The sequence below is a fragment of the Eleutherodactylus coqui genome, chromosome 3 (assembly GCF_035609145.1).
Source record: "Eleutherodactylus coqui strain aEleCoq1 chromosome 3, aEleCoq1.hap1, whole genome shotgun sequence".
Lineage (NCBI taxonomy): Eukaryota > Metazoa > Chordata > Amphibia > Anura > Eleutherodactylidae > Eleutherodactylus > Eleutherodactylus coqui.
Window position 1 is genome coordinate 278,573,260 of NC_089839.1, and position 24,387 is coordinate 278,597,646.

Below are 24,387 nucleotides of genomic sequence, written 5' to 3' on the forward strand. Positions count from 1 at the left end.
CTCATGGACAATCTGTATTTCACCATGTGCCGGTTACAGTAGTTGTAAAGTATTTTTATACAATCTGATGTCTGACTATAAAAGTGAACTTTTGCTGCATAAAAGTTCTCTCACATATTAGAAACAAATACAGCCAGATTCTAAATCTGAAAATTATAGCTTACTAGAGGAAAACCTCGAATGAATTTCCATGGTAATGTACATAAAATCTAATTTTGTGCCGGGAGACAATACAAGTATATCAAGCATCTCATGAGTGACAGACTTCAATTAAATCCTTGTGCATGTATGCTATGGAGCTCTAGGAACTCCACAGTAGGAAAACAAACTGTCTCTGTATTAAATTGCAAATCAGGGGTTGTGTGGAGCCTTAACACTGTCATGTGGCTGAGGCATTAAAATAGAAATCAAGGGTCAGAAGCGGTGTCGTGTCTCCTTAAGGAGAGCACCCAAAAAGTGTGCAGAGACACCTAGGGGGTGAGTAGATCAGGGGATGGTATAGTCTCTCCCCAAGGAGAGCACCCAGAAGCGGTGTGGGGACACCTAAAAGCTAAGTAAGGAGACTTATAAGGCAATGCTTCCCTTGGAAATTTATGCAAATAAGAAAGATGGAAAAATACCTCTACAGCGCCATCTATTGGATGGCAGCATTCCTTCATATCACAGTGACCCTATAACAAGTCATCAATGATCGGGAATATAAAACCAAGCCAGAAACCATTCCATCTTTCTTATTTGAATAAAAATTAACAAATAAGCTTTTTTTTGCGGTTGGTGATTTACTTGTTTATACTTAAGACTTCCAATAGACAACACAAGTAAAAGTCCAAACAGCAGATCTGTCACCTGAATATGCCACCTCATGTAAGGGCACCTTTTACAATGGAAGATCTGTTCTGTTAAGGGCTAAATAGGAGCACTTAAAAAATAAATGAATCTTGTTAGCGCCAACTTATTCTGCATCGCTGGGTACTCATTTTACTCACCTCAAAAAGATGGAAAGCTGAGTCAACCTTGAGCCGGCTACCTGAACCATGCAGGGATTAAACTTGCAACCTTCAGGTTGTAAGTGAGAGCTTTGGACTGCATTTCTGCTGCCTTAGCACTCTGCACCACACACTCATGATTACACATTTGCTGTACCCTTGTGGGGAAGCCTCTCTACTGCCTTTCTTGCAGATGTCTTATTTACTTAAATTTTTGGTCAGATAATGAGAATTTTTTATTGTATTTTTTCAGAAATAGCCGGAAATACAGATGATATCCCGCTAGTTCGCTGGAGACAGCAATGGCTTGAAAATGGGACTCTCCTCTTCCATATACACCACCAGGATGGCTCATCAAATTTGCCAGGTCAGGAACCTACGGAAGAACCTCAAGGCGAGGCAGCGGAAGAAGAATTAAGAATACTGCACATTTCAGTCATGGTAAGTCGGTTTTAATTCTGCAACATTACTCATTTACGCAGCTCATGTGTCTATAATGCATTTTAGTGTACAAAAATAGAAAACGTTTTGTACCGTGTAGCCAGTAGAACGAAATCTTTTTGCTCTCAGTAAGACAAAATAATTTTGTACATATATCATTCATTGACTAGCTAAAAAAAAGTGTTGTTACAGCAAGCTTTTGAGGATATCTTCCCCTTTTCCCTAAAAACAAGACCTACCCTGAAAATAAGACCTATCATAAATTTTCAGGACTTTTGAGGATGCAGCATAACTTTTCAGGATTTTTAAGGATGCTCAAAATATAAGCCCTACTCCAAAAATAAGCCATAATTACAAAAGGGGATTCAAATAGTCTCCAGACAGCTATTCCTGTGAAAAAGTAAAATCTTTTGGAGCAGAAATTCATATAATACCCTGTCTAAGGGCTTATTCAGATGAACGTATATCGGCCAGGAATTCACGCCGGCCGATATACGGCGTCCCTCTCTGCAGGGGGAGGAGGCTGGAAGAGCCGGGAGCAGTGCACTGAGCTCCCGACCCCTCTCCGCCTCCTCTCCAGCCCTCGGCACTATTTTCAATGAGAGGAGGCGGGGCAGGGTGGAGCTAAGTTCTAGGCATTAGCTCCACCCCCTTCCATTGCAAATAGTGCTGAGGGGCCGAGAGGGGGCGGTAGCTCAGTGCACTGCTCCTGGCTCTTCCAGCCTCATCGCCCTGCCGAGAGGGACGCCGTATATCGTCCGGCGTGAATATGCGGCTGATATACGCCGCATATTAGGACCGTATGGTCCTCTGAATAAGCCCTTATTTTCAGGGAAAGAGGTCTCTGTATCAGCCCTGGCATACTAGCCTGATGAAGAGGCACAAGTAGCTTTGAAAGCTTGCTGCAACATCTTTTATTTTTGCCTGCCATTAAAAGTTATCATATCTACAATATTATTTTGTTTCTTTTAGTGTTTGTAATACACCCAGAACCCTGTACGGGGGATTTAGGTTCGGTTTGATAGGTTGAGGGGCAGGCTATTGTCAAGGCTGATATATAGACACTAAAATCTTTTAAGTCCATGTCAAATCAGTCTTACAGATGTAAATGAGACGTGTTATGCCATTCCGAACCCTTTGACAATTCAACATTGATCTTACATAACTGTATTTGTTTTTTAAAGTATTGACTCGCTTCTTCCAGTTTAACTTTAAATATTCTGCTTCTGGCTTGAACGGTTTGGATGAATGTAAAGTGCTTCTTGTTTTTTCCACTTACACATTATTTATTATATGGCACGCTCTGATGTCCAGTGTGTACTGTAAAATGAATGGAGGCCCAAGGACTTATTCTATTTTCACCTGAGAGGTTTTATATCCAAACTGATTACTTTTTTTACTGGATTCTTTTCAATGCAACAAAGGGGCCCTACAGATGTGCTGAAAAGATGATAAAATCAGTTAAATGGATTTTCTAATGATTAGTAGACCACTTTTTTGATGATAGTTGATGATAGCTTTCACCTGAAGAGGTGAAGACCTGTCAATCTTAAGAAACTCATACACATCATAAGAGAAAAGTTGGCCAAAACCACTGACTTCGATGGAACAGCTGACTAAAAGTGACAGCAGCTGATGCAAAGAGGAACGTTGAGAACTGTGGAGGAGAGATAAGCGCTACATGTGCATTACCCGTGTATGTAAATGTCACCTCTGACAGTTGTACAAGGAGAAACATAATACTCTCACTCAATAAAGACTGTATGGATGTGGAGCCATGCTGCTGTAAGACAGCCAATGCCGATTTCCTGGATCAGGTCAGTGAAGATGCACTGAGAAACAGAGAGTAATGGCGTGGACTTGCACAAAGACTCGGATGCCCAGTTGGGTGAAATGACAATGGATTTTATTAGACAGAAGACAATACATTTTGTATCTTAACTGGACACTTCATCAGGATAGCAACCGGATGAAGTGTCCAGACTGGACCCGAAACACATTTCACCCAACTGGATGCTTGGGTCTGGGCACAAGCTAGTGCCATTCAGCTTTACTCTCTGCTTTTAGATGCAAAAAGATAAACACAAAGGCTATATAAAGGATATACCAGTGCGGTTGTATTATTCTTATTATTTAGCCCATGGATGATTGATTTCTGGGCCTTGTCTCCATAGGCTAAATACATATGACTAGATATAGAGCCAGACATTTGATCTGTGACCCTGACCACATCTGATGTCATTAAACTGGTTTGTTAACGGAATGCAAAGGTAGTTAATGTAACAGCCAGATGTTCATTTGCAACCTTGTACTAGAAGGTGCTTGGTTTTAAGGGTCAGGGCTGCATGCAGTAGAAGTTGGTGCAATAGTCAACTTCAATACTTATAGACTTGAAATGTATATACCAAGTTATGCCATCTCATGGATATTCAGACTGTTACTGGAGTTGGCTTACCGCAGAACTTTTACATCATGAGTGCTGCAGTAAGCCAACTCTGGTAAAAGTCTGGATAGCCATTAGATGCTCCAGAGATGTCATTTTGGTACTAAGTAGAGATGAGCGAGCATGCTCGGTTAAGGAATTTACTCAAGCGAGCAGTAGCTGCCTGCTCGTCCGAAAAGATTCGGGGGGCGTCAGGGGGCGTCGGGGGAAAGCGGGGGGGGGGGGATGGTGGGGAGATCTCTCTGCTCCCCCACGCAGCCCCACGCTGCCCCCCGAATCTTTTTGTAAGTAGAATTCAGTTGACTTTATGGAAAATTTTGGTATGGCGCTCAAACTAGAAAACTGTTCTACCGGCCTTGCATCTTTGACCAATAATTCTCTGTCGCTCATTAACATTATAATATAGGTAAAAAAAAAGTAGAGTATGAAGAGACACTTTATTGTGAATTAGACAGAAATAGGAAAAATCGTAAGGAGCTTTCATAATTTAGAAAATTTATCTTCCTATTGGGGCAAGGGTGTCTTGGCCAGAGTGTGATTAAGGCCGCCTACACATGGCAGGTCGGATTCCGTGTGTGGCAGGGTCTGTGCGTACCTGCCTTTGTTTTTCTTCATGTGTCCTGCGGATAGTCTGCACGGCCTGCCATCAGACATGCACTGTACAGATTTTTTTTTTCTTAAACTCCTGTTTTTCCCGCATCATTCCCTAGCAATGACGTGGAATCTGCAACCTTTCCGCAATGTCAATTGCGGAAGGGCTGCAATCGCATGGCTTCCATTAACTTCAATGGAAGCTGCCCACCTGGAATCTACACAAAAATGGAGCATGCTGTGATTTTTTCCAAAAATCGCATTTGGTTTCTGGTTGTGTGCAGGAAGAATCACTTTTCCATAGCATGCTATGGACGGTATTTGTTGCGGAACCCGGAGGCGGACGTCTGCTCTGGATTCTGCAATGCAAATCCGCCTGTGTGCAGATGACCTAACTGAAACAAAGAGGCTGATTTATTAAAGGGTTATTACGGAGACTGGGCAAAATGATCTAAATTTCCCTAATGTTTCCACTTATTAACATTTTTCGAAATGTCCATCTAAATTGTCAAACTGAACTGTAAAACTTTTTTATACAAATGAGACTTGCACAAAAATTAGTGACTTTTGTATGCCAGAAATCTTTCCTACGGGAGCTGATAAATTCCCCCCAAAACGCGTCTGGCCCTCTTTGGAGGACTTGTTCTATCCTGCATTATACAAGATTGATTTAAATAAGCACTATGTAATGTTTAATTTCCCCTGTGGTGGCGCTGCAGGAAAATCAAACACTTACGGCTCATTCAGATGAGCGTGTTTATGTGCGTACAATCGTGAACACATAACCACGCATCTATTAGAACTATTGGTTCCCTATGCTGTGTTCACATGTCCGTGTTTTACAGGCATGCAAACACGCGTAACTGCAAAACATAGGACATGCGTGCACCATAGGTCCGTGCTGCGCTTTAATATTTCCCAGCGGGGAGTCCCCTTGTCACTGAACACTGTGACAGCACTATTACAGTGTTCACTGACAAGTGTTCACTGTGGCAGGGGAGTAAAGAATCCCCTGCCACAGCTGTGACAGCTGTGGCAGAGGATCGCAATATTCTCCCATTGCATTCAATGGGGCCGCCGCTGCTGCTGCCGGTGGCTCCATTGAAAGCCAGGGAATGCAGGCAACCACTGTAGTGATTTTCAAGAAGGGCTTTAAATATAAGCCCTTCCCTGAAAATCATCTCTGGATTGTGTAAAAAAAATTATACATATATACTCACCTCTCTGCCGCTGCCGGGGCTCAGGTGCGTCTTCTTTGCTTGGTCCCCGGCAGTGTAGTGAAATTCTTTCAGCAGGCAGGGATTTATCGTTCAATGAGTGGTTGAGCACTGTGATTGGCTAAGCTCTCAGCCAATCAAATACAGCCTCTTCAGCAGGCGGGGATTTAAAATCTCCGCCTGCTGAAAGAACTTCACTACACTGCCGGAAGATCAAGCGGCTAGATGCTTCTGAGCCCTGACAGCGGCGGAGAGGTGAGTATATATATTTTTTTATTTTTAAGCAAGCCAAGGATGATTTTCAGGGAGGGACTTATATTTAAAGCCCTTCCCTGAAAAATCACTGCAGGGGATGCCGGCAGCCCATTGCTTCCAAATGAAGGCAATGGGCACGGACCTGCATTCACCCTTGTTTTGACACATCTGTGGACACGCGGGTTTGTGTACACATACGTGCGCGCAAATGCACACTTGTCTGAACGAGGCCTTACTTGTAGGTTTTCCCAGAGATTACATTTGATCGGTCAGGGTCCCAGCAGAGGGACAGTTTGGAATCAGCTTACTGTCCTGGGACCCTTCTAAAAAGTAGGAATCTTTCCAAAGGACAAAAGCTCTTTACTTAAAGTCTCCTACTATTCATATGAGAATAATTAAAAATTTATTGTTCTTACTTTTGCATTTTCTTTTAGTCCCCAGGGGTGACCACAACATGTGATGCTTTGATCGCTTCTGCAGTATGATGTAATGCTAGAGCTGTACATCATACTGCAATCTGACATGCAGTCTATCAAGCCACCCCACAGGGTGGACCACAGCTACCATGACACCTGCACAGCCCTCCCGATCTCATTGCCGGGGGGCCATATGAGCCCCCCAAAGATTGTTCGGGGGATTTAAATGTCGCTGTCAGATTTGCAGATCTGCAGACATAGCAGAAATTGTCTGGGTTGTTCAGACATCTGCTCCTCTCAGCCATATTATTATAAAATGTTGAAAAATAGTCCCAGTCCTGTAAAAACCCAGTTCATTAATTACAATTTACTGGTGGATTATCCACAGTGTTTCCGCCACGTAGAAACATACTCTATATGTTACATAAACCTACCCTTATAGTGTTCAGTCAGCACACGATGTGTAACAGCGATTGCAAAATAGTTGCACAATCACTTTTGGTCTTTTAATTAAGCAAGGTTAATGGCAAGCCTACTGGATTAATTGTATGGGCAGATTTCCAACAGCAATTGGATTACATTTTGCCCCATAACTGGAAAACCTTATGTCGTACAAAAAAAACAGATATAATATTTGAATTCAGTGTACGAAAGTTACTATAAGCCGCTTATCTGTTCCAAAAAAATGTGTTGCACGGTATAATTGTTCCATGTAAAAGGGCCTTTAGTTCCACTTTCAGGACTCCCACCTATTGGAAGAATGGGGGTCACCTTCCCCCTCCCCCCCCCCCCAATCAGCAATAGGACATAACTCATACAGCTCTCTCCATTGCAGATGATGGATGTAGTAGCCTGGCATTTCATAAATCCTATAAACTACAATGGAGAGAGCTGCCTGCATATACAATGTCTCATATACTCATTTCTGGGTCAGTAGACTATATTCTCCTAATATGAAGGGGACCCAGACATGGCGACACAGTGCACCCTTAGTACTTATCTGTACCCGTTGCCCTGCTATGTGCCTCCTCTTCACCCTGACATGTAAACTACATGTGAGTAGCCTCGCATAGATATTTCTGTGCCCGGATGATCGGGTGCTGCACAGAATGACATTGTGGGCTGCATGTGGACCCGGGCCAATTGTTGTGCCCTTCTAATCTAGACCATGCCTCAAGTCTCAGCCATGGATCTACAGCTCCCGAATACGTATTTATTAGAAAGTATATCTTTTTTATATATTACCATTAAACAACCATTCTAACTTCGTATTGGGTTATATTTATAGGGCACAAACATGCAAACTAAACAAAACCAAAGTGGTAAACCAAAGTAAGAAAATGATATATTTTTTTCAATGCGAAATTGTCAAGAAATTTTTAAACAATGCAATAAACAAGCAGAAGAACGTCTCCTTACCAGTCAGTCATTACCCGCTTCTCTTTGAACCTCTCCTGCCAGCCTCTCTCTCTCTCCTTTGTTGTATTTATAGATAGCAAACATTTCAGCTGACTTGAGATGAAAGATAGAGCCGATTCCCACTTTTCTCCATGAGCCATTTCAGAACAAGTTATGCCAGTCATACTTCAGGCGCACAGCATCCTTTTAGGTGTACCTGTTAGATTTTGCCTAATGAGACGCTGAGTTAGCCCCAGTTAACAGTCGGAAGTGTGAGAAGAAGACAATTATAATCTGCTTCTCTTTTATCCCACCTGAAATGTACATTCAACAGAATGCATTGTGGAGGCCCCTCTTTATCTTTGAAGAGGGGATATTCAAACAATAGCAATTATCCAGATTTGCCACTTTAATTGGGTGCCTGGCAGTCTGTATCCTGACACACGTCTGCTGCAGGATACACTATAACTAATGAATTAAAATCAGCTCATTCTATGATAGCAGTCGACTTATAGGGAGTCTACTTGACACTTGAATAAAGAACATTGCCTTATTAGAATTATTTAATATCACAAACATTTTTATTGACTCATGGTGTAAAAAGTTGAGCAAGGCTGGGTTGTTGTCCTAGCCGGGACGCAGTTGGAAAAACATTGGTAAGATCTAGCAAACAAATGTTTTCCAAATTAACACTTTGCAATCCAATTTTGGATTTAGGGTTTCCTAGGGGGGCTTTCTCTTTCTGATATTATACAATGGCGCCATCTGCTGGCTAGAGCCAGTACTGCAGTATGGACATACTGGAGAGGCCCCCAGACAACAGAGCGGCCAGTAATCTACAGTAAGAATACCCTGTCAGACGTCTTCCGACATCAGAGTTGTATAGCCTTCAATCAGAATGTCTTTAGACAATGGATTAAAAAGGGTTAATAGGACAAGTGCAAAGATACCCAAAGCCCTTAATCACTCAAAAATGGGTATTTCTCCTAACTAAGGTGTATTAGGAAGGATCTAAAATCCATTTATTAATTAGTAAAAGGTATAGCTCTAAAGTATTGGTCAGCACTAGAGATGAGCGAGCACCAAAATGCTCGGGTGCTCGTTACTCGGGACGAAATTTTCGCAATGCTCGAGGGTTCGTTTCAAGTAACGAACCCCATTGAAGTCAATGGGCGACCCGAGCATTTTTGTATATCGCCGATGCTCGCTAAGGTTTTCGTTTGTGAAAATCTGGGCAATTCAAGAAAGTGATGGGAACGACACAGCAACGGATAGGGCAGGCGAGGGGCTACATGTTGGGCTGCATCTCAAGTTCCCAGGTCCCACTATTAAGCCACAATAGCGGCAAGAGTGGGCCCCCCCCCTGCACTGTCAGCGTAAAGATCGTTCTCCTCTGCCATAGCTGTAACAGCTGTGGCAGAGAAGAACGATGTTTGCCCATTGAATTCAATGGAGCCAGCAATACAGCAGGTTCCACTGAAAGCAATGGGCTGCCGGCGATCGCAGGATGAATTGTCGGGAAGGGCTTAAATATATAAGCCCTTCCCTGCAATTCATCCAGAAATGTGTTACAATAAAAAATATATACCGGCGTATAAGGCGACGGGGCGTATAAGACGACCCCCCAACTGTCACCTTATACGCTGGCAATACAGTGGAGCAAAGAATAAAAATCATTACTTACTTCTTCTGACGTTCTGCGGCGCTCCTGCAGGCTCTTGCTCCCTCCTGGTCCACGGCAGAGTATTGCTTTCTGGAGGCAGGGCTTGAAATCCCCGCCTCCAGAAACACAGCCAATCACAGCCATTCAATGACATCATTGTCATTGGCTGTGATTGGCTGAAGGCACGTGTGTTTCTGGAGGCGTGGATTTAAAGCCCTTCATAGAGAAATCAATGCTCTGCCGGGAACCAGGAGGGAGCAACAGCCTGCAGGAGCACCGCAGAACACCAGGAGGGAGCGACAGCCTGCAGGAGCGGCGCAGAACATCAGAAGAAGTGAGTAATGATTTTTATTCTTTGCTCCACTGTATTGCCGGCGTATAAGGTGACAGTTGGGGGTCGTCTTATACGCCCCGTCGCCTTATACGCCGGTATATATTTTTATTGTAACACATTTCTGGATGAATTGCAGGGAAGGGGTTATATATTTAACCCCTTCCCGACAATTCATCCTGCGATCGCCGGCAGCCCATTGCTTTCAGTGGAACCTGCTGTATTGCTGGCTCCATTGAATTCAATGGGCAAACATCGTTCTTCTCTGCCACAGCTGTTACAGCTGTGGCAGAGAAGAAGGATTTGTCTTCTATATGTTCTCAATGGGGTCGGCGCTGCTGCCGCCGGCCCCATTGAGCGCATATAGAGAAGATTTATGGCTTTAAGAAGGACCGTTGGGGTTCTTGAAACCTAAAATACTCCTAACACTCTCCCTATAGCAGCTCCACCAAGATAGCACTTTCCCTGAACTAATGTCAGAATGCATCCGTAGCGAGCCGCGGGAGGGGCAGATTTCAATACTCGGGTGACACCTAATCTCGCCAGCCACTCACTGCAGGGGGGTGGTATAGGGCTTGAACGTTGCAGGGGGAAGTTGTAATGCCTTCCCTGTCTTTCTATTGGCCAGAAAAGCGCGCAAATTTCTCAGGGAAGAAAGTGAAAGTAACTCGAACATCACGTGGTGCTCGTTACGAGTAACGAGCATCTCGAACACCCTAATACTCGAACGAGTATCAAGCTCGGACGAGTATGTTCGCTCATCTCTAGTCAGCACCAATGCCAGCCTTAGGTTAGATGGCACCCTCTGTGGAATATTTTTCTGAGTCCCCTGTCATAAGCAAGAAATAATATATATTTTACTTGCGCAGAAAGCAACAAAATAGTAGTAAACTCACACCTGGACAGCCCAGTAAAATAATATGGAACAAGAACCAAGCTCATGACATAAATAAAACAAGTGGCCCCGGGGTGGTAACAGGTCCCTCGCTGGGAGTAGACAAAAAGGGTCTTATGATAAGGCTAGGGTAGTTTCATCCATTCTCGTAGGAGCCACCTTCTTTGGAGAAGGGCTCCTTTCTCCTAGTGAAGGACAACTAGACTAGCAGCAGTGGCACAACTCATGGGGCCACGCTTCATGTACATGGCTATAGTCACAGCCCTGCAATAAATAGGAAAACTAGATTTATTGAATAATAAATCATCTGCGAACCGGAGGTAATATTTCAAGCATTGTGCCTATCATGGCCCTCACTAGGAGTAGACAAAAGGTGTCTAACGATAAGGCTAGGGTAGTTTCTTCCATTCTCGTAGGAGCCACCTTCTTCGGAGAAGGGCTCTTTTCTTCTAGTGAAGGATAACAAGACAAGCAGCAGTGGCACAACTCATGGGGCCACGCTTCATGTACATGGCAATGGTCGTAGCCCTACATTAAACAGGGAAGCTAGATTTACTGAATAATAAGTCGTCTGCGGACTGGAGGTAATTAATATTTCAAGCATTGCATTAACAATCCTAGTAGCCGGGGAACAATATAACAGTTCGGTCATTTCAGCTCCGGAAACCAGAGAATTGAGGCAAGAAAGTCTAACATTTTTTAAAAACTACTCATTGATTACTTCTAATTAGAGATGAGCGAACACCAAAATGTTCGGGTGTTCGTTATTCGGAACGAACTTCCCGCGATGTTCGAGGGTTCGTTTCGAACAACGAACCCCATTGAAGTCAATGGGCCACCAGAGCATTTTTGTATTTCGCCGATGCTCGCTAAGGTTTTCATGTGTGAAAATCTGGGCAATTCAAGAAAGTGATGGGAACGACACAGCAACGGATAGGGCAGGCGAGGGGCTACATGTTGGGCTGCATCTCAAGTTCACAGGTCCCACTATTAAGCCACAATACCGGCAAGAGTGGGCCCCCCCCCCCCCCTCCCAACAACTTTTACTTCTGAAAAGCCCTCATTAGCATGGCATACCTTTGCTAAGCACCACACTACCTCCAACAAAGCACAATCACTGCCTGCATGACACTCCACTGACACTTCTCCTGGGTTACATGCTGCCCAACCGCCCCCCCTCCCCCCCACAGCGCACACCAAAGTGTCCCTGGGCAGCCTTCAGCTGCCCTCATGCCACACCACGCTCATGTCTATTTAGAATTGCGTCTGCCATGACGAGGGACCGCAGGCACACACTGCAGAGGTTGGCACGGCTAGGCAGCGACCCTCTTTAAAAGTGGCGGAGCGATAGCCCACAATGCTGTACAGAAGCAATGAGAAATAGAATCCTGTGCCACCGTCATCAGGAGCTGCACACGTGGGCATAGCAATGGGGAACCTATGTGCCACACACTATTCATTCTGTCAAGGTGTCTGCATGCCCCAGTCAGACCGGGCTTTTTAATTCATAGACACAGGCAGGTACAACTCCCTATTGTGAAGTCCCTGTCGACCCACAGCATGGGTGGCTCCCTGGAACCTACCGGCGGTACACAGAAATATCCCATTGCATTGCCCAACACAGCTGAGGTAGTAATGTCGTGCTTAATGCAGGTGGGCTTCGGCCCACACTGCATGCCCCAGTCTGACTGGGGTTCTTTATAAGTGTACAGATGTAGTAAAAACTCCGTGTGCACCTACAGCATGGGTGGGTGCCAGGAAGCCACCGGCGGTACATAGAAATATCCCATTGCATTGCCCAACACAGCTGAGGTAGTAATGTTGTGCTTAACCCTTTCCAATCCAATTTGTATATGGTTTTCCTAGGGGGCTTACTCTTTTTCTGCCGTTATACAACGGCGCTATATGCTGGCTAAAGCCAGTACTGCATGAGCTGACACGTAGGATAGGCTCCGACAGCAGAGAGGCTGGCAATATACAGTAAGAGAACCCCGACGGACGTCTACCAACAACGGAGCTGTACAGCCTTAAACCCTAATGTCTTCACAGGTCACACAGTGGACTGGAAAGGGTTAATGCAGGTGGGTTTCGGCCCACACTGCATGCCCCAGTCAGACTGGGTTTCTTTATAAGTGGAAACAGATGCATTTATAATTCCCTGTGGACCCACAGCATGGGTGGGTGCCAGGAAGCCACCGGCGGTACATAGAAATATCCCATTGCATTGCCCAACACAGCTGAGGTAGTAATGTTGTGCTTAACCCTTTCCAATCCAATTTGTATATGGTTTTCCTAGGGGGCTTACTCTTTTTCTGCCGTTATACAACGGCGCTATATGCTGGCTAAAGCCAGTACTGCATGAGCTGACACGTAGGATAGGCTCCGACAGCAGAGAGGCTGGCAATATACAGTAAGAGAACCCCGACGGACGTCTACCAACAACGGAGCTGTACAGCCTTAAACCCTAATGTCTTCACAGGTCACACAGTGGACTGGAAAGGGTTAATGCAGGTGGGTTTCGGCCCACACTGCATGCCCCAGTCAGACTGGGTTTCTTTATAAGTGGAAACAGATGCATTTATAATTCCCTGTGGACCCACAGCATGGGTGGGTGCCAGGAAGCCACCGGCGGTACATAGAAATATCCCATTGCATTGCCCAACACAGCTGAGGTAGTAATGTCGTGCGTAATACAGGTGGGCTTCGGCCCACACTGCATGCCTCAGTCTGACCGGGGTTCTTTACAAGTGGACACATGTAGGTTAAACTCCCTGTGGACCCACTGCCTGGGTGGGTGCCAGGAAGCCACCGGCGGTACATAGAAATATCCCATTGCATTGCCCAACACAGCTGAGGTAGTAATGTCGTGCGTAATACAGGTGGGCTTCGGCCCACACTGCATGCCCCAGTCAGACTGGGGTTCTTTAGAAGTGTACAGATGTATTAAAAACTCCGTGTGCACCTACAGCATGGGTGGCTCCCTGGAACCCACCGGCGGTACATAAAAATATCCCATTGCATTGCCCAACACAGCTAAGGTAGTAATGTCGTGCTTAATGCAGGTGGGCTTCGGCCCACACTGCATGCCCCAGTCAGACTGGGGTTCTTTAGAAGTGGACACATGTAGGTTAAACTCCCTGTGGACCCACTGCCTGGGTGGGTGCCAGGAAGCCACCGGCGGTACATAGAAATATCCCATTGCATTGCCCAACACAGCTGAGGTAGTAATGTCGTGCGTAATACAGGTGGGCTTCGGCCCACACTGCATGCCCCAGTCAGACTGGGGTTCTTTAGAAGTGGACACATGTATTAAAAACTCCGTGTGCACCTACAGCATGGGTGGCTCCCTGGAACCCACCGGCGGTACATAAAAATATCCCATTGCATTGCCCAACACAGCTGAGGTAACGTCAGCTGTAATGCAGGTGGGCTAAAAATTAATTTGATTACACTGTAGGCGAGGGCCCACAAAAATTGCTGTATCAACAATACTAATGTACATCCCAAAAATTGGCCATGGCCAGCCAAGAGGGCAGGTGAAACCCATTAATCGCTTTGGTTAATGTGGCTTAAGTGGTAACTAGGCCTGGAGGCAGCCCAGTGTAACGAAAAATTGGTTCAAGTTAAAGTTTCAACGCTTTTAAGCGCATTGAAACTTATAAAAATTGTTCAGAAAAATTATTTGAGTGAGCCTTGTGGCCCTAAGAAAAATTGCCCGTTCAGCGTGATTACGTGAGGTTTCAGGAGGAGGAGCAGGAGGAGGAGGAGGAATATTAGACACAGATTGATGAAGCAGAAATGTCCCCGCTTTGGATGGTGAGAGAAAACGTAGCTTCCATCCGCGGGTGCAGCCTACGTATTGCTTACGTATCGCTGCTGTCCGCTGGTGGAGAACAGAAGTCTGGCGAAATCCAGCCTTTGTTCATCTTGATGAGTGTTAGCCTGTCGGCACTGTCGGTTGACAAGCGGCTACGCTTATCTGTGATGATTCCCCCAGCCGCACTAAACACCCTCTCCGACAAGACGCTAGCCGCAGGACAAGCAAGCACGTCCAGGGCATACAGCGCTAGTTCAGGCCACGTGTCCAGCTTCGACACCCAGTAGTTGTAGGGGGCAGAGGCGTCACCAAGGATGGTCGTGCGATCCGCTACGTACTCCCTCACCATCCTTTTACAGTGCTCCCGCCGACTTAGCCGTGACTGGGGAGCGGTGACACGGTCTTGGTGGGGAGCCATAAAGCTGGCCAGGCCCTTAAAGACTGTTGCACTGCCTGGGATGTACATGCTGCTCGATCTACGCATATCCCCTGCTACCTTGCCCTCGGTACTGCGCCTTCTGCCACTACGCTGTCGGCTGGGAATTTTACCATCAGCTTGTCCGCAAGGGTCCTGTGGTATAGCAACACTCTCGAACCCCTTTCCTCTTCGGGAATCAGAGTGCGCAGGTTCTCCTTATACCGTGGATCGAGCAGTGTGTACACCCAGTAATCCGTCGTGGCCAGAATGCGTGCAACGCGAGGGTCACGAGAAAGGCATCCTAACATGAAGTCAGCCATGTGTGCCAGGGTACCTGTACGCAACACATGGCTGTCTTCACTAGGAAGATCACTTTCAGGATCCTCCTCCTCCTCCTCCTCCTCCTCCTCCTCAGGCCATACACGCTGAAAGGATGACAGGCAATCAGCCGGTGTACCGTCAGCAGCGGCCCAAGCTGTCTCTTCCCCCTCCTCCTCATCCTCCTCATGCTCCTCCTCCTCCTCCTGTACGCGCTGAGAAATAGACAGGAGGGTGCCCTGACTATCCAGCGGCATACTGTCTTCCCCCGCCCCCGTTTCCGAGCGCAAAGCAGCTGCCTTTGTGGTTTGCAGGGAATTTCTCAAGATGCATAGCAGAGGAATGGTGACGCTAATGATTGTAGCATCGCCGCTCACCACCTGGGTAGACTCCTCAAAATTACCAAGGACATGGCAGATGTCTGCCAACCAGGCCCACTCTTCTGAAAGGAATTGAGGAGGCTGACTCCCACTGCGCCGCCCATGTTGGAGTTGGTATTCCACTATAGCTCTACGTTGTTCATAGAGCCTGGCCAACATGTGGAGCGTAGAGTTCCACCGTGTGGGCACGTCGCACAGCAGTCGGTGCACTGGCAGCTTAAAGTGATGTTGCAGGGTGCGCAGGGTGGCAGCGTCCGTGTGGGACTTGCGAAAATGTGCGCAGAGCCGGCGCGCCTTTACGAGCAGGTCTGACAAGCGTGGGTAGCTTTTCAGAAAGCGCTGAACCACCAAATTAAAGACGTGGGCCAGGCATGGCACGTGCGTGAGGCTGCCGAGCTGCAGAGCCGCCACCAGGTTACGGCCGTTGTCACACACGACCATGCCCGGTTGGAGGCTCAGCGGCGCAAGCCAGCGGTCGGTCTGCTGTGTCAGACCCTGCAGCAGTTCGTGGGCCGTGTGCCTCTTATCGCCTAAGCTGAGTAGTTTCAGCACGGCCTGCTGACGCTTGCCCACCGCTGTGCTGCCACACCGCGCGACACCGACTGCTGGCGACATGCTGCTGCTAACACATCTTGATTGCGAGACGGAGGAGGAGGAGGAGGAGGAGAGGGTGCATTAGTGGAGGAAGCATACACCTCCGCAGATACCACCACCGAGCTGGGGCCCGCAATTCTGGGGGTGGGTAGGACATGAGCGGTCCCAGGCTCTGACTCTGTCCCAGCCTCCACTAAATTCACCCAATGTGCCGTCAGGGAGATGTAGTGGCCCTGCCCGCCTGTGCTTGTCCACGTGTCCGTAGTTAAGTGGACCGTGGCAGTAACCGCGTTGGTGAGGGCGCGTACAATGTTGCGGGAGACGTGGTCGTGCAGGGCTGGGACGGCACATCGGGAAAAGTAGTGGCGACTGGGAACCGAGTAGCGCGGGGCCGCCGCCTCCATGATACTTTTGAAGGACTCCGTTTCCACAACCCTATACGGCAGCATCTCAAGGCTGATGAATTTTGCTATGCGGACGGTTAACGTTTGAGCGTGCGGGTGCGTGGCGGCGTACTTGCGCTTGCGCTCCAACAGTTGCGCAAGCGACGGCTGGACGGTGCGCTGAACTACACTGCTGGATGGGGCCGAGGACAGCGGAGGTGAGGGTGTGGGTGCAGGCCAGGAGACGGTAGTGCCTGTGTCCTGAGAGGGGGGTTGCATCTCAGTGGCAGGTTGGGGCACAGGGGGAGAGGCAGGGGTGCAAACCGGAGGCGCTGAACGGCCTTCGTCCCACCTTGCGGGGTGCTTGGCCATCATATGTCTGCGCATGGTGGTGGTGGTGAGGCTGTTGGTGTTGGCTCCCCGGCTGAGCTTTGCGCGACAAAGGTTGCACACCACTGTTCGTCGGTCGTCAGGCGTCTCTGTGAAAAACTGCCAGACCTTAGAGCACCTCGGCCTCTGCAGGGTGGCATGGCGCGAGGGGGCGCTTTGGGAAACACTTGGTGGATTATTCGGTCTGGCCCTGCCTCTACCCCTGGCCACCGCACTGCCTCTTGCAACCTGCCCTGCTGATGCCCTTGACTCCCCCTCTGAAGACCTGTCCTCCTGAGTAAGCGTTGCACACCAGGTGGGGTCAGTCACCTCATCGTCCTGCTGCTCTTCCTCCGAATCCTCTGTGCGCTGCTCCCTCGGACTTACTGCCCTTACTACTACCTCACTGCAAGACAACTGTGTCTGATCGTCATCGTCCTCCTCACCCACAGAAAGTTGTTGAGACAGTTGGCGGAAGTCCCCAGCCTCTTCCCCCGGACCCCGGGAACTTTCGAATGGTTGGGCATCAGTGACGATAAACTCCTCTGGTGGGAGAGGAACCGCTGCTGCCCAATCTAAGCAGGGGCCCGAGAACAGTTCCTGGGAGTGTTCCCGCTCCTGAGCAGGTGTCATTGTAGTGGAGTGAGGAGGCTGGGAGGAAGGAGGAGCAGCAGACAGAAGATTCGGATTGGCAGCAGTGGACGGCGCAGAACTGCGGGTAGACGATAGGTTGCTCGAAGCACTTTCTGCCATCCAGGACAGGACCTGCTCACACTGCTCATTTTCTAATAACCGTCTCCCGCGTGGACCCATTAATTGGGCGATGAATGTGGGGACGCCAGAAACGTGCCTCTCTCCTAATCGCGCAGCAGTCGGCTGCGACACACCGGGATCAGGAGCTCGGCCTGTGCCCACACCCTGACTTGGCCCTCCGCGTCCTCGGCCGCGTCCACGTCCTCTAGGCCTACCCCTACCCCTCAGCATGCTGTATTACCAGTGATTTGATTTCACAGGCAGCTAATAAATTGGCGCAAGACTGCAGGCCAAATATAATTTTTTCCCTTTTTTTGAAAACGAAAGGCCCCACTGCCTCTAGTGAATGAATAATCTAAGTTTAATAACTGTGCTGTTTTCCTGCTAATGTGTCACAGAACGTGAGGGTAGCAGAGTTATTAACTGTGGCAGAGCAGGTATTTTTTTTCCCAATTAAGGAAAGCAAATGGCGAAGCCAGGAGTAAAACGTAGCTGGGTGCGTATGATTTTTACAGGTTGCACACGCAGCCGACACGTGTCCACCGCCCTTAGGACGGACAGAGGCAGGACAAATAGAATTATTTTCACTTGTTTTACAAGCAAAAGGCAGCACTGCGTATATTCTATGAATAATAACTGTGTTGTGGCCCTGCCTATACAATTCTTTCCCTGCAGTATCAATGGAGGGTGCAATGGTCTGCAGAGGCGATTTTGAGAAGCAAAAAAAAATGCAGCACAGCTAACAGCAGCCTGGACAGTACTGCACACGGATAAATATGGCCCTAGAAAGGACCGTTGAGGTTCTTGAAGGCTACACTCACTCCTAACACTCTCCCTGCCTATGCAGCACTTCTGTCCCTAATGCCGGGTGCAACGCTCTGCAGAGACGATTTTGAGAAAAAAAAAAATTGCCACTGCTAACAGCAGCCAACACACAGCTATCAGTAGCCCTAATAAGGACCTTTGGGGGGTCTTGAAGCCTACACTAACTACCAATTCTTTCCCTACAGCAGCTCCGGTACAAACAGCACTGTCCCTCATCTAACTCACACGGCATCTGAGGCGAACCGCGGGAGGGGCCGACTTTTATGTTCGGGTGACACCTGATCTTCCCAGCCACTCACAGCAGGGGGTGGTATAGGGCTTGAACGACGCAGGGGGAAGTTGTAATGCCTTCCCTGTCTTTCAATTGGCCAGAAAAGCGCGCTAATGTCTCAGGGAAGGAAGTGAAAGTAACCAGAACACCGCATGGTGTTCGTTACGAATAACGAACATCCCGAACACCCTAATATTCGCACGAATATCAAGCTCGGAAGAACACGTTCGCTCATCTCTACTTCTAATACAAAATGTTTTCTTATAATGAAGAGCTATTATTATACAGTAAGTGGTATTATTTTATAATTCTGGCATCTTTTTCTTCAAAAATTAGAATGTGACCCTGGTGAAAACTGATTGCTGGGGTTTAGAGAAACAAGGCCTATGGCGATCATTGGAACTTTTAGTCAGTTTCTATTCAAAAAAATGTTGTCTATATGTTAATCTAAGCATTACTTCAGGCAAGTAATAAGGCAGCATGTACATATGCAAGCATATACAATGCTGTGCAAAAGTTTTAGGCAGATTTGAAAAACTTCTGTAAAGTAAGAATGTTTCCAAAAATAGAAGCCTTAATAGATTTTTGGGGTAATTAATAAAATGCAAAGCAAATGAACAAAAGAGTAATGCAAATCAAATCAATATTTGTTGTGAGCATCCTTTGCCTTCCAAACGACATCAATTCTTCAAGGTACACTTTCAAAAAGTCAAGGATTCTATAGGATTATAGGCAGATGTATAATTAATAGAGATGGACGAGCATACTCGCTAAGGCAAACTAATCAAGCGAGTAGCGCCTTATGCGAGTACCTGCCCGCTTGTCTCAATAGATTCGGGTGCCGACGGGGGAGAGCGGTGAGTTGCGGGAGTGAGCAAGGGGGAGCGGGGAGAAGAGAGTGAGATCCCCTCCCACCCCCCCGTTCCTCCCCGCCACCCGCCGGCACCCGAATCTTTTGAGACGAGCGGGCAGGTACTGGCATAAGGCACTACTCGCCCGAGTAGTTTTCCTTAGTGAGTATGCTTGCTCATCTCTAATAATTAACTAATTAAACCAAACAGGTGATAAAGACTGATAATCAACAAAGGCTAGACAAATATCTGTCTGGGATGATTTAGTGATCCTGCACTGAGCACGGGGTTGGACCCGATGACCCTGCCGGTCCCTTCCAACTCTACAATTCTATGATTCTATGATCCTTTTCATATGTAGGTTGAAACACGGTAATTAACTGAAACAGAAATGGCTGTGCAGGAGGCTTACAACTTGGTGAGTAACAGCTGAACTCTGCTACAAAGGTGTGGTTATGGAAGACATATTCATGTCACAAGTCATACACCAACACTAGACTGAACAGAGCAACAAAGCACAAGGTAGTTATACTGCATCAGCAAGTTCTCTTCCCAGGCAAAGATTTCAAAGCGGACTGGAGTTTCAAGATGTGTTGCTCAAGCTCTTTTGAAGAAGCATGAAGAAATAGACTATGTTGAGGACAGTACACACAGTGGTCAGTCACGGAAACTTAGTGCAGCAGATGAAAGCCATATGATGCTTACTTCCCTTTAAAATTGGAAGATTTCCAGCAGTGTCATCAGCTCAGAACTGCAGAAACCAGTCGGACCCAGGTAACCCATCTACTGTTTGGAGAAGTCTGGCCAGATGTGGTCTTCATTGCACCCAAAAAGCCATACCTTCTATGTGGAAACAAGGCCAAGTGACTCAACTAAGCATGAAAACAGGAACTGTAGTCCAAAATATGTCAGCAGGTGCTCTGGACTAATGAATCAAAATGTCAAATATTTAGCTGTAACAGAAGGCAGTTGGTTCAGTGAAGGGCTGGAGATCGTACAATAATGAGTGTCTGCAGGTAACAGTGAAGCATGGTGGAGGCTCCCTCTGAGTTTGGTGCTGCATTTCAGCAAATGTGGTTGAGGATTTGATCAGGATTAATGATGTCCTCAATGCTGAGAAATACAGATACTTACCCATCATGCAATACCATCACGGTAGCCTCTGATTGGCTCCTAATTTAATCTGCAGCAGGACAACCACCCCAAACATACAGCCAATGTCATTAGGAACTATCTTCAGTGTAAAGAAGAACAAGGAGTCCTGGAAGTGATGATATGTCCCCACATATCCCTGATCTCCTCATCAATCAATCTGTCTGGGATTGAATGAAGAGACGGAAGGATTTGAGCAAACATACATCCACAGAAGACCTGTGCTTAGTTATCCAAGTTATTTGAAACACCCTCCCTGCTGATTTCCTTCAAAAACTGTGTGCAAGTGTCCCTAGAAGAAATTATGCTGATTTGAAGTCAAAGGGTGGTCACGCCAAATATTAATTTGATATATATATTTTTTTTGTTCATTCACTTTCTATTTTGTTAATTGACAAAAATAAACTATGAACACTTCTATTTTTGTATTCTTACTTTGCAGCATTTTTTTTCACACCTGCCTAAAACTTTTGCACAGTAAGGCCGCCTGCACACGGGCGGAAATCCCGCGGCGGGATTTCCCGCGGGATTTCCGCCACTGAAAGTTTGCATAGGAGTGCATTACAATACGCACTCCTATGCAGACGGCCGCGGTTTGGCCGTGCGAAATCTCGCGCGGCAAACAAACCGCGGCATGTCCTATTTTTGTGCGGGGCTCGCACTCACCCGGCCGGCAGCTCCGGTCTGCGCATGCGCCGGCTGCGCGGCAGCCGGCACAGGAAAGAGCCGGGGCCGCCAGGCGCGGGTGAGTACGCGCTCGTCTCTGCAGGCTCTCGGGTCGGGTCCCGCGGCGAGAATTCTTGCTGCCGGATCCGACCCACTCGTCTGCAGGCGGCCTTAAGATACAAAAAAACCACACATTTATATGTGTGTGTTTTTGTATCTTTACTGTGTAAGTTTTTGTGTGCAGTCTCTAGTTACTGACAGCCTTCTTACTTTCCCAGTCCTTGCAGCTTTCTCTAAGAGTGGGTTAAGGCACTAATGACATTAATAATCTTCAATAATCTTCTAACAGTGAAGTGTATGATGGATGCATGCCCTGTAGACTCTCTTGCATATAATAAATTGGGACATCGAGTATTGTCATTTACAGAATAGGTCAGAGCCTGGGGGGCTTCCAAGTGACTTTTCCTATTCCTTCAGAAACTGGAAGATCCCCCCCGTCACTGTCTTCCAGGCGATCTCAGTGGATATTTATTTCCTGGATAATTAATTTTGATAACAAGCTGTCTGAATTCCCCTCTCCACATTCTCTTTCCCCTACCATCCATCACACTCCCAGCTCACATCTTAATATATTATGTGAATAATTAGAACAAAAGCAATGAGCTGTCAACACGTCTCCAGGTCCTTATATTAGTGAATGCCGCTCACTTTGTCTCTCTCAACCCCACTGTCTTTGGGACTAAGTCTTTGTTTGCTTAGAATAATATTATGTCACTTTGTCCCATTACCTTCTTGTAGAATATTAATGCATCTTAATGGGGAAAAATTAAGTCCTCGTTCTGTGGCATTAGCAAAAGTTTGGATTTTGTAAAATAAATCGCTTTGTAGAAATAAAGTTGCATAGATTTTCTATACCAACATACTTCAAAGAGTTTTCAAGGACATGGCGAATCTAAAAAATGCTGGCCCTGGGCAAAATTAGTAATAGCCAATAAGGGGTGACTCATTTTTTAATCTTAAGTACATTTTCATTTGTTTTAAAGAGAACCAGTTACATCACGACAAGTGGAATGGGCTGTATACCTTAAGGCCGCCTTCTGACATGATGGAATCACTGAGGGCATTACACAATGGAATTGGCACAGCAATTTCACGAGGATTCCATGTTGGGCAAATTTGCACCTAAGTGGTGCAGATTTGGCCAAGTTTTTACTTGCTCAACACTTGCAGAACGTAACCCTTGTATTTCAATTTGCAATTCCACAGCATTAATAGGCATGCTGCAGATTTAGAATCCACAGCATTTCTCAAAAACACTGTGGATTTGTCGTAAATACCCTCCACATGCCTTGTACTGTACATGCAAGTCCACCATGTGAGAAGGTGGCCTAACAGACATTATCCTTACTGAGTCCTCAACTGTTTTGTTTTTGTCCAACTCCATAATTCACATGTAATGGCTTCCATTACTCTTGGAGATTGGTTCAAGTCAACAGTCAAGTGGGTGGTTTCCACTACCCAACATGAAAGCAGTCTTATCAGAATGAACTTTTATCACCTATTCTGCTTGACCCTTGAAGTCCATTAATGAGTATGGGCCCATCAGATGATCTTTTGCTAGTCTGATTTTGTGGTTGCCTTACATGTGAGGTGAGCAACCAAGCATAGCTTTGTATTGTGTTCAAAATGGCTGACTATGGTTGCTATTTCCTGTCTCATTTTCCAGGAGAAGAGCATCTCTAGAGCACAAGGTGCAGCCCTAACAAGTGTAATACTGTCAAGGTTAAGAGGAGAAGAACATTAATAAGTCTTAATTTATTAGTAGCGTTGCATTTTATAATGCACTGCACAGGTCATCCTACATCAATATGTATTGTTGGTGTCTGAAACAGTTTTAGTCTATGCTGTTAGGCATTTGGCCCGGAGTCATCACTGAACCCGGGCCAAATATGCATATATTCTATTTGTTAGCTGTGTACTGATATTCTTTAAAACCTGTAAAATATGACTGAGAACCCAAATTTATATACAGTGGCTGCCAAATTTTTAAAAGCATTTTGTGATAACATCTCCTAGATTACTACTGTCGCCATAATAAAATGGTTATTAATATCGGCATTAATTAATAGTGGACAACAAATATTAAGTACAAAAGGCCAATTTCATAAATTTCTTCCAAACAATGACAATGAAGATAGACTCTGCTATTTATTTGCACTGGATATGCCTTAAAAGTCTGATAGTTGGGAACCCCACTTCTAGGTCTCCACATATTCAGAGAATGGAGGTCTGTTCTGGCTAGAAAGGTGGACAGTGGTATCTGCATAAGGGCTCCCGCTCCATACAACGTCGGAACTGTTAACACTTTAAATACCGCTGATGGTAGTACTAATGTCCCACTTATCCAACATTTCAATACTGTAACTGTCTGGCATGACCAATAGGTGAACACTGCTTAATGCCTATACCAAATAGCTGCTCTTCCTTTGATGAACTCTGGAGAAAGGGACCAACAAAAGAATAGGAAGTGATATGCTGGTGGCCTCTGATATGCTTTGTACTTGTGATTTCATGGTACCAAGACTTTTGCAATGGGCTGAATAATTTCTTTATTCCTAGGTATAGTAATAATAGTAGTAATAGTACTAATAATTATCATTATCATCACTGTTGAGCAAGCCGAAACATTCGAAACCTGCTTAGGGCTCAGTCACACGGGCAATTTTACGCGTTTATTCGCATGTAAAAACATTCGCACTGCGTGCATTAAAAAAAAAAAGTGTGAAAGATAGAACATATGAGTGGCAATGGACGTGGTCACGCAGTGCGAATGTTTTTACATGCGAATAAACGCGCGTAAAAACACTAGTGTGACTGAGCCCTTAGAGTCAAACTCTGCTAAAAGCTCAGTTCAGTGTGAACCCGAACCTTGGGTGACTTGTCTTGATTGAACC

General features: G+C 46.3%; 1 protein-coding gene across 2 annotated transcripts in view; it reads left to right on the forward strand.

Moving 5' to 3' along the window:
• The window catches only part of ASTN1 (astrotactin 1), a 516,497-nt gene that overhangs the window by 258,897 nt on the left and 233,213 nt on the right, over nt 1-24,387 (forward strand). For both annotated transcript variants that reach the window (XM_066597485.1, XM_066597486.1), the window contains exon 2: nt 1,240-1,427. In XM_066597485.1, the coding sequence (XP_066453582.1) occupies nt 1,240-1,427 (188 nt within the window). The remainder of the gene's footprint in view (nt 1-1,239; nt 1,428-24,387) is intronic.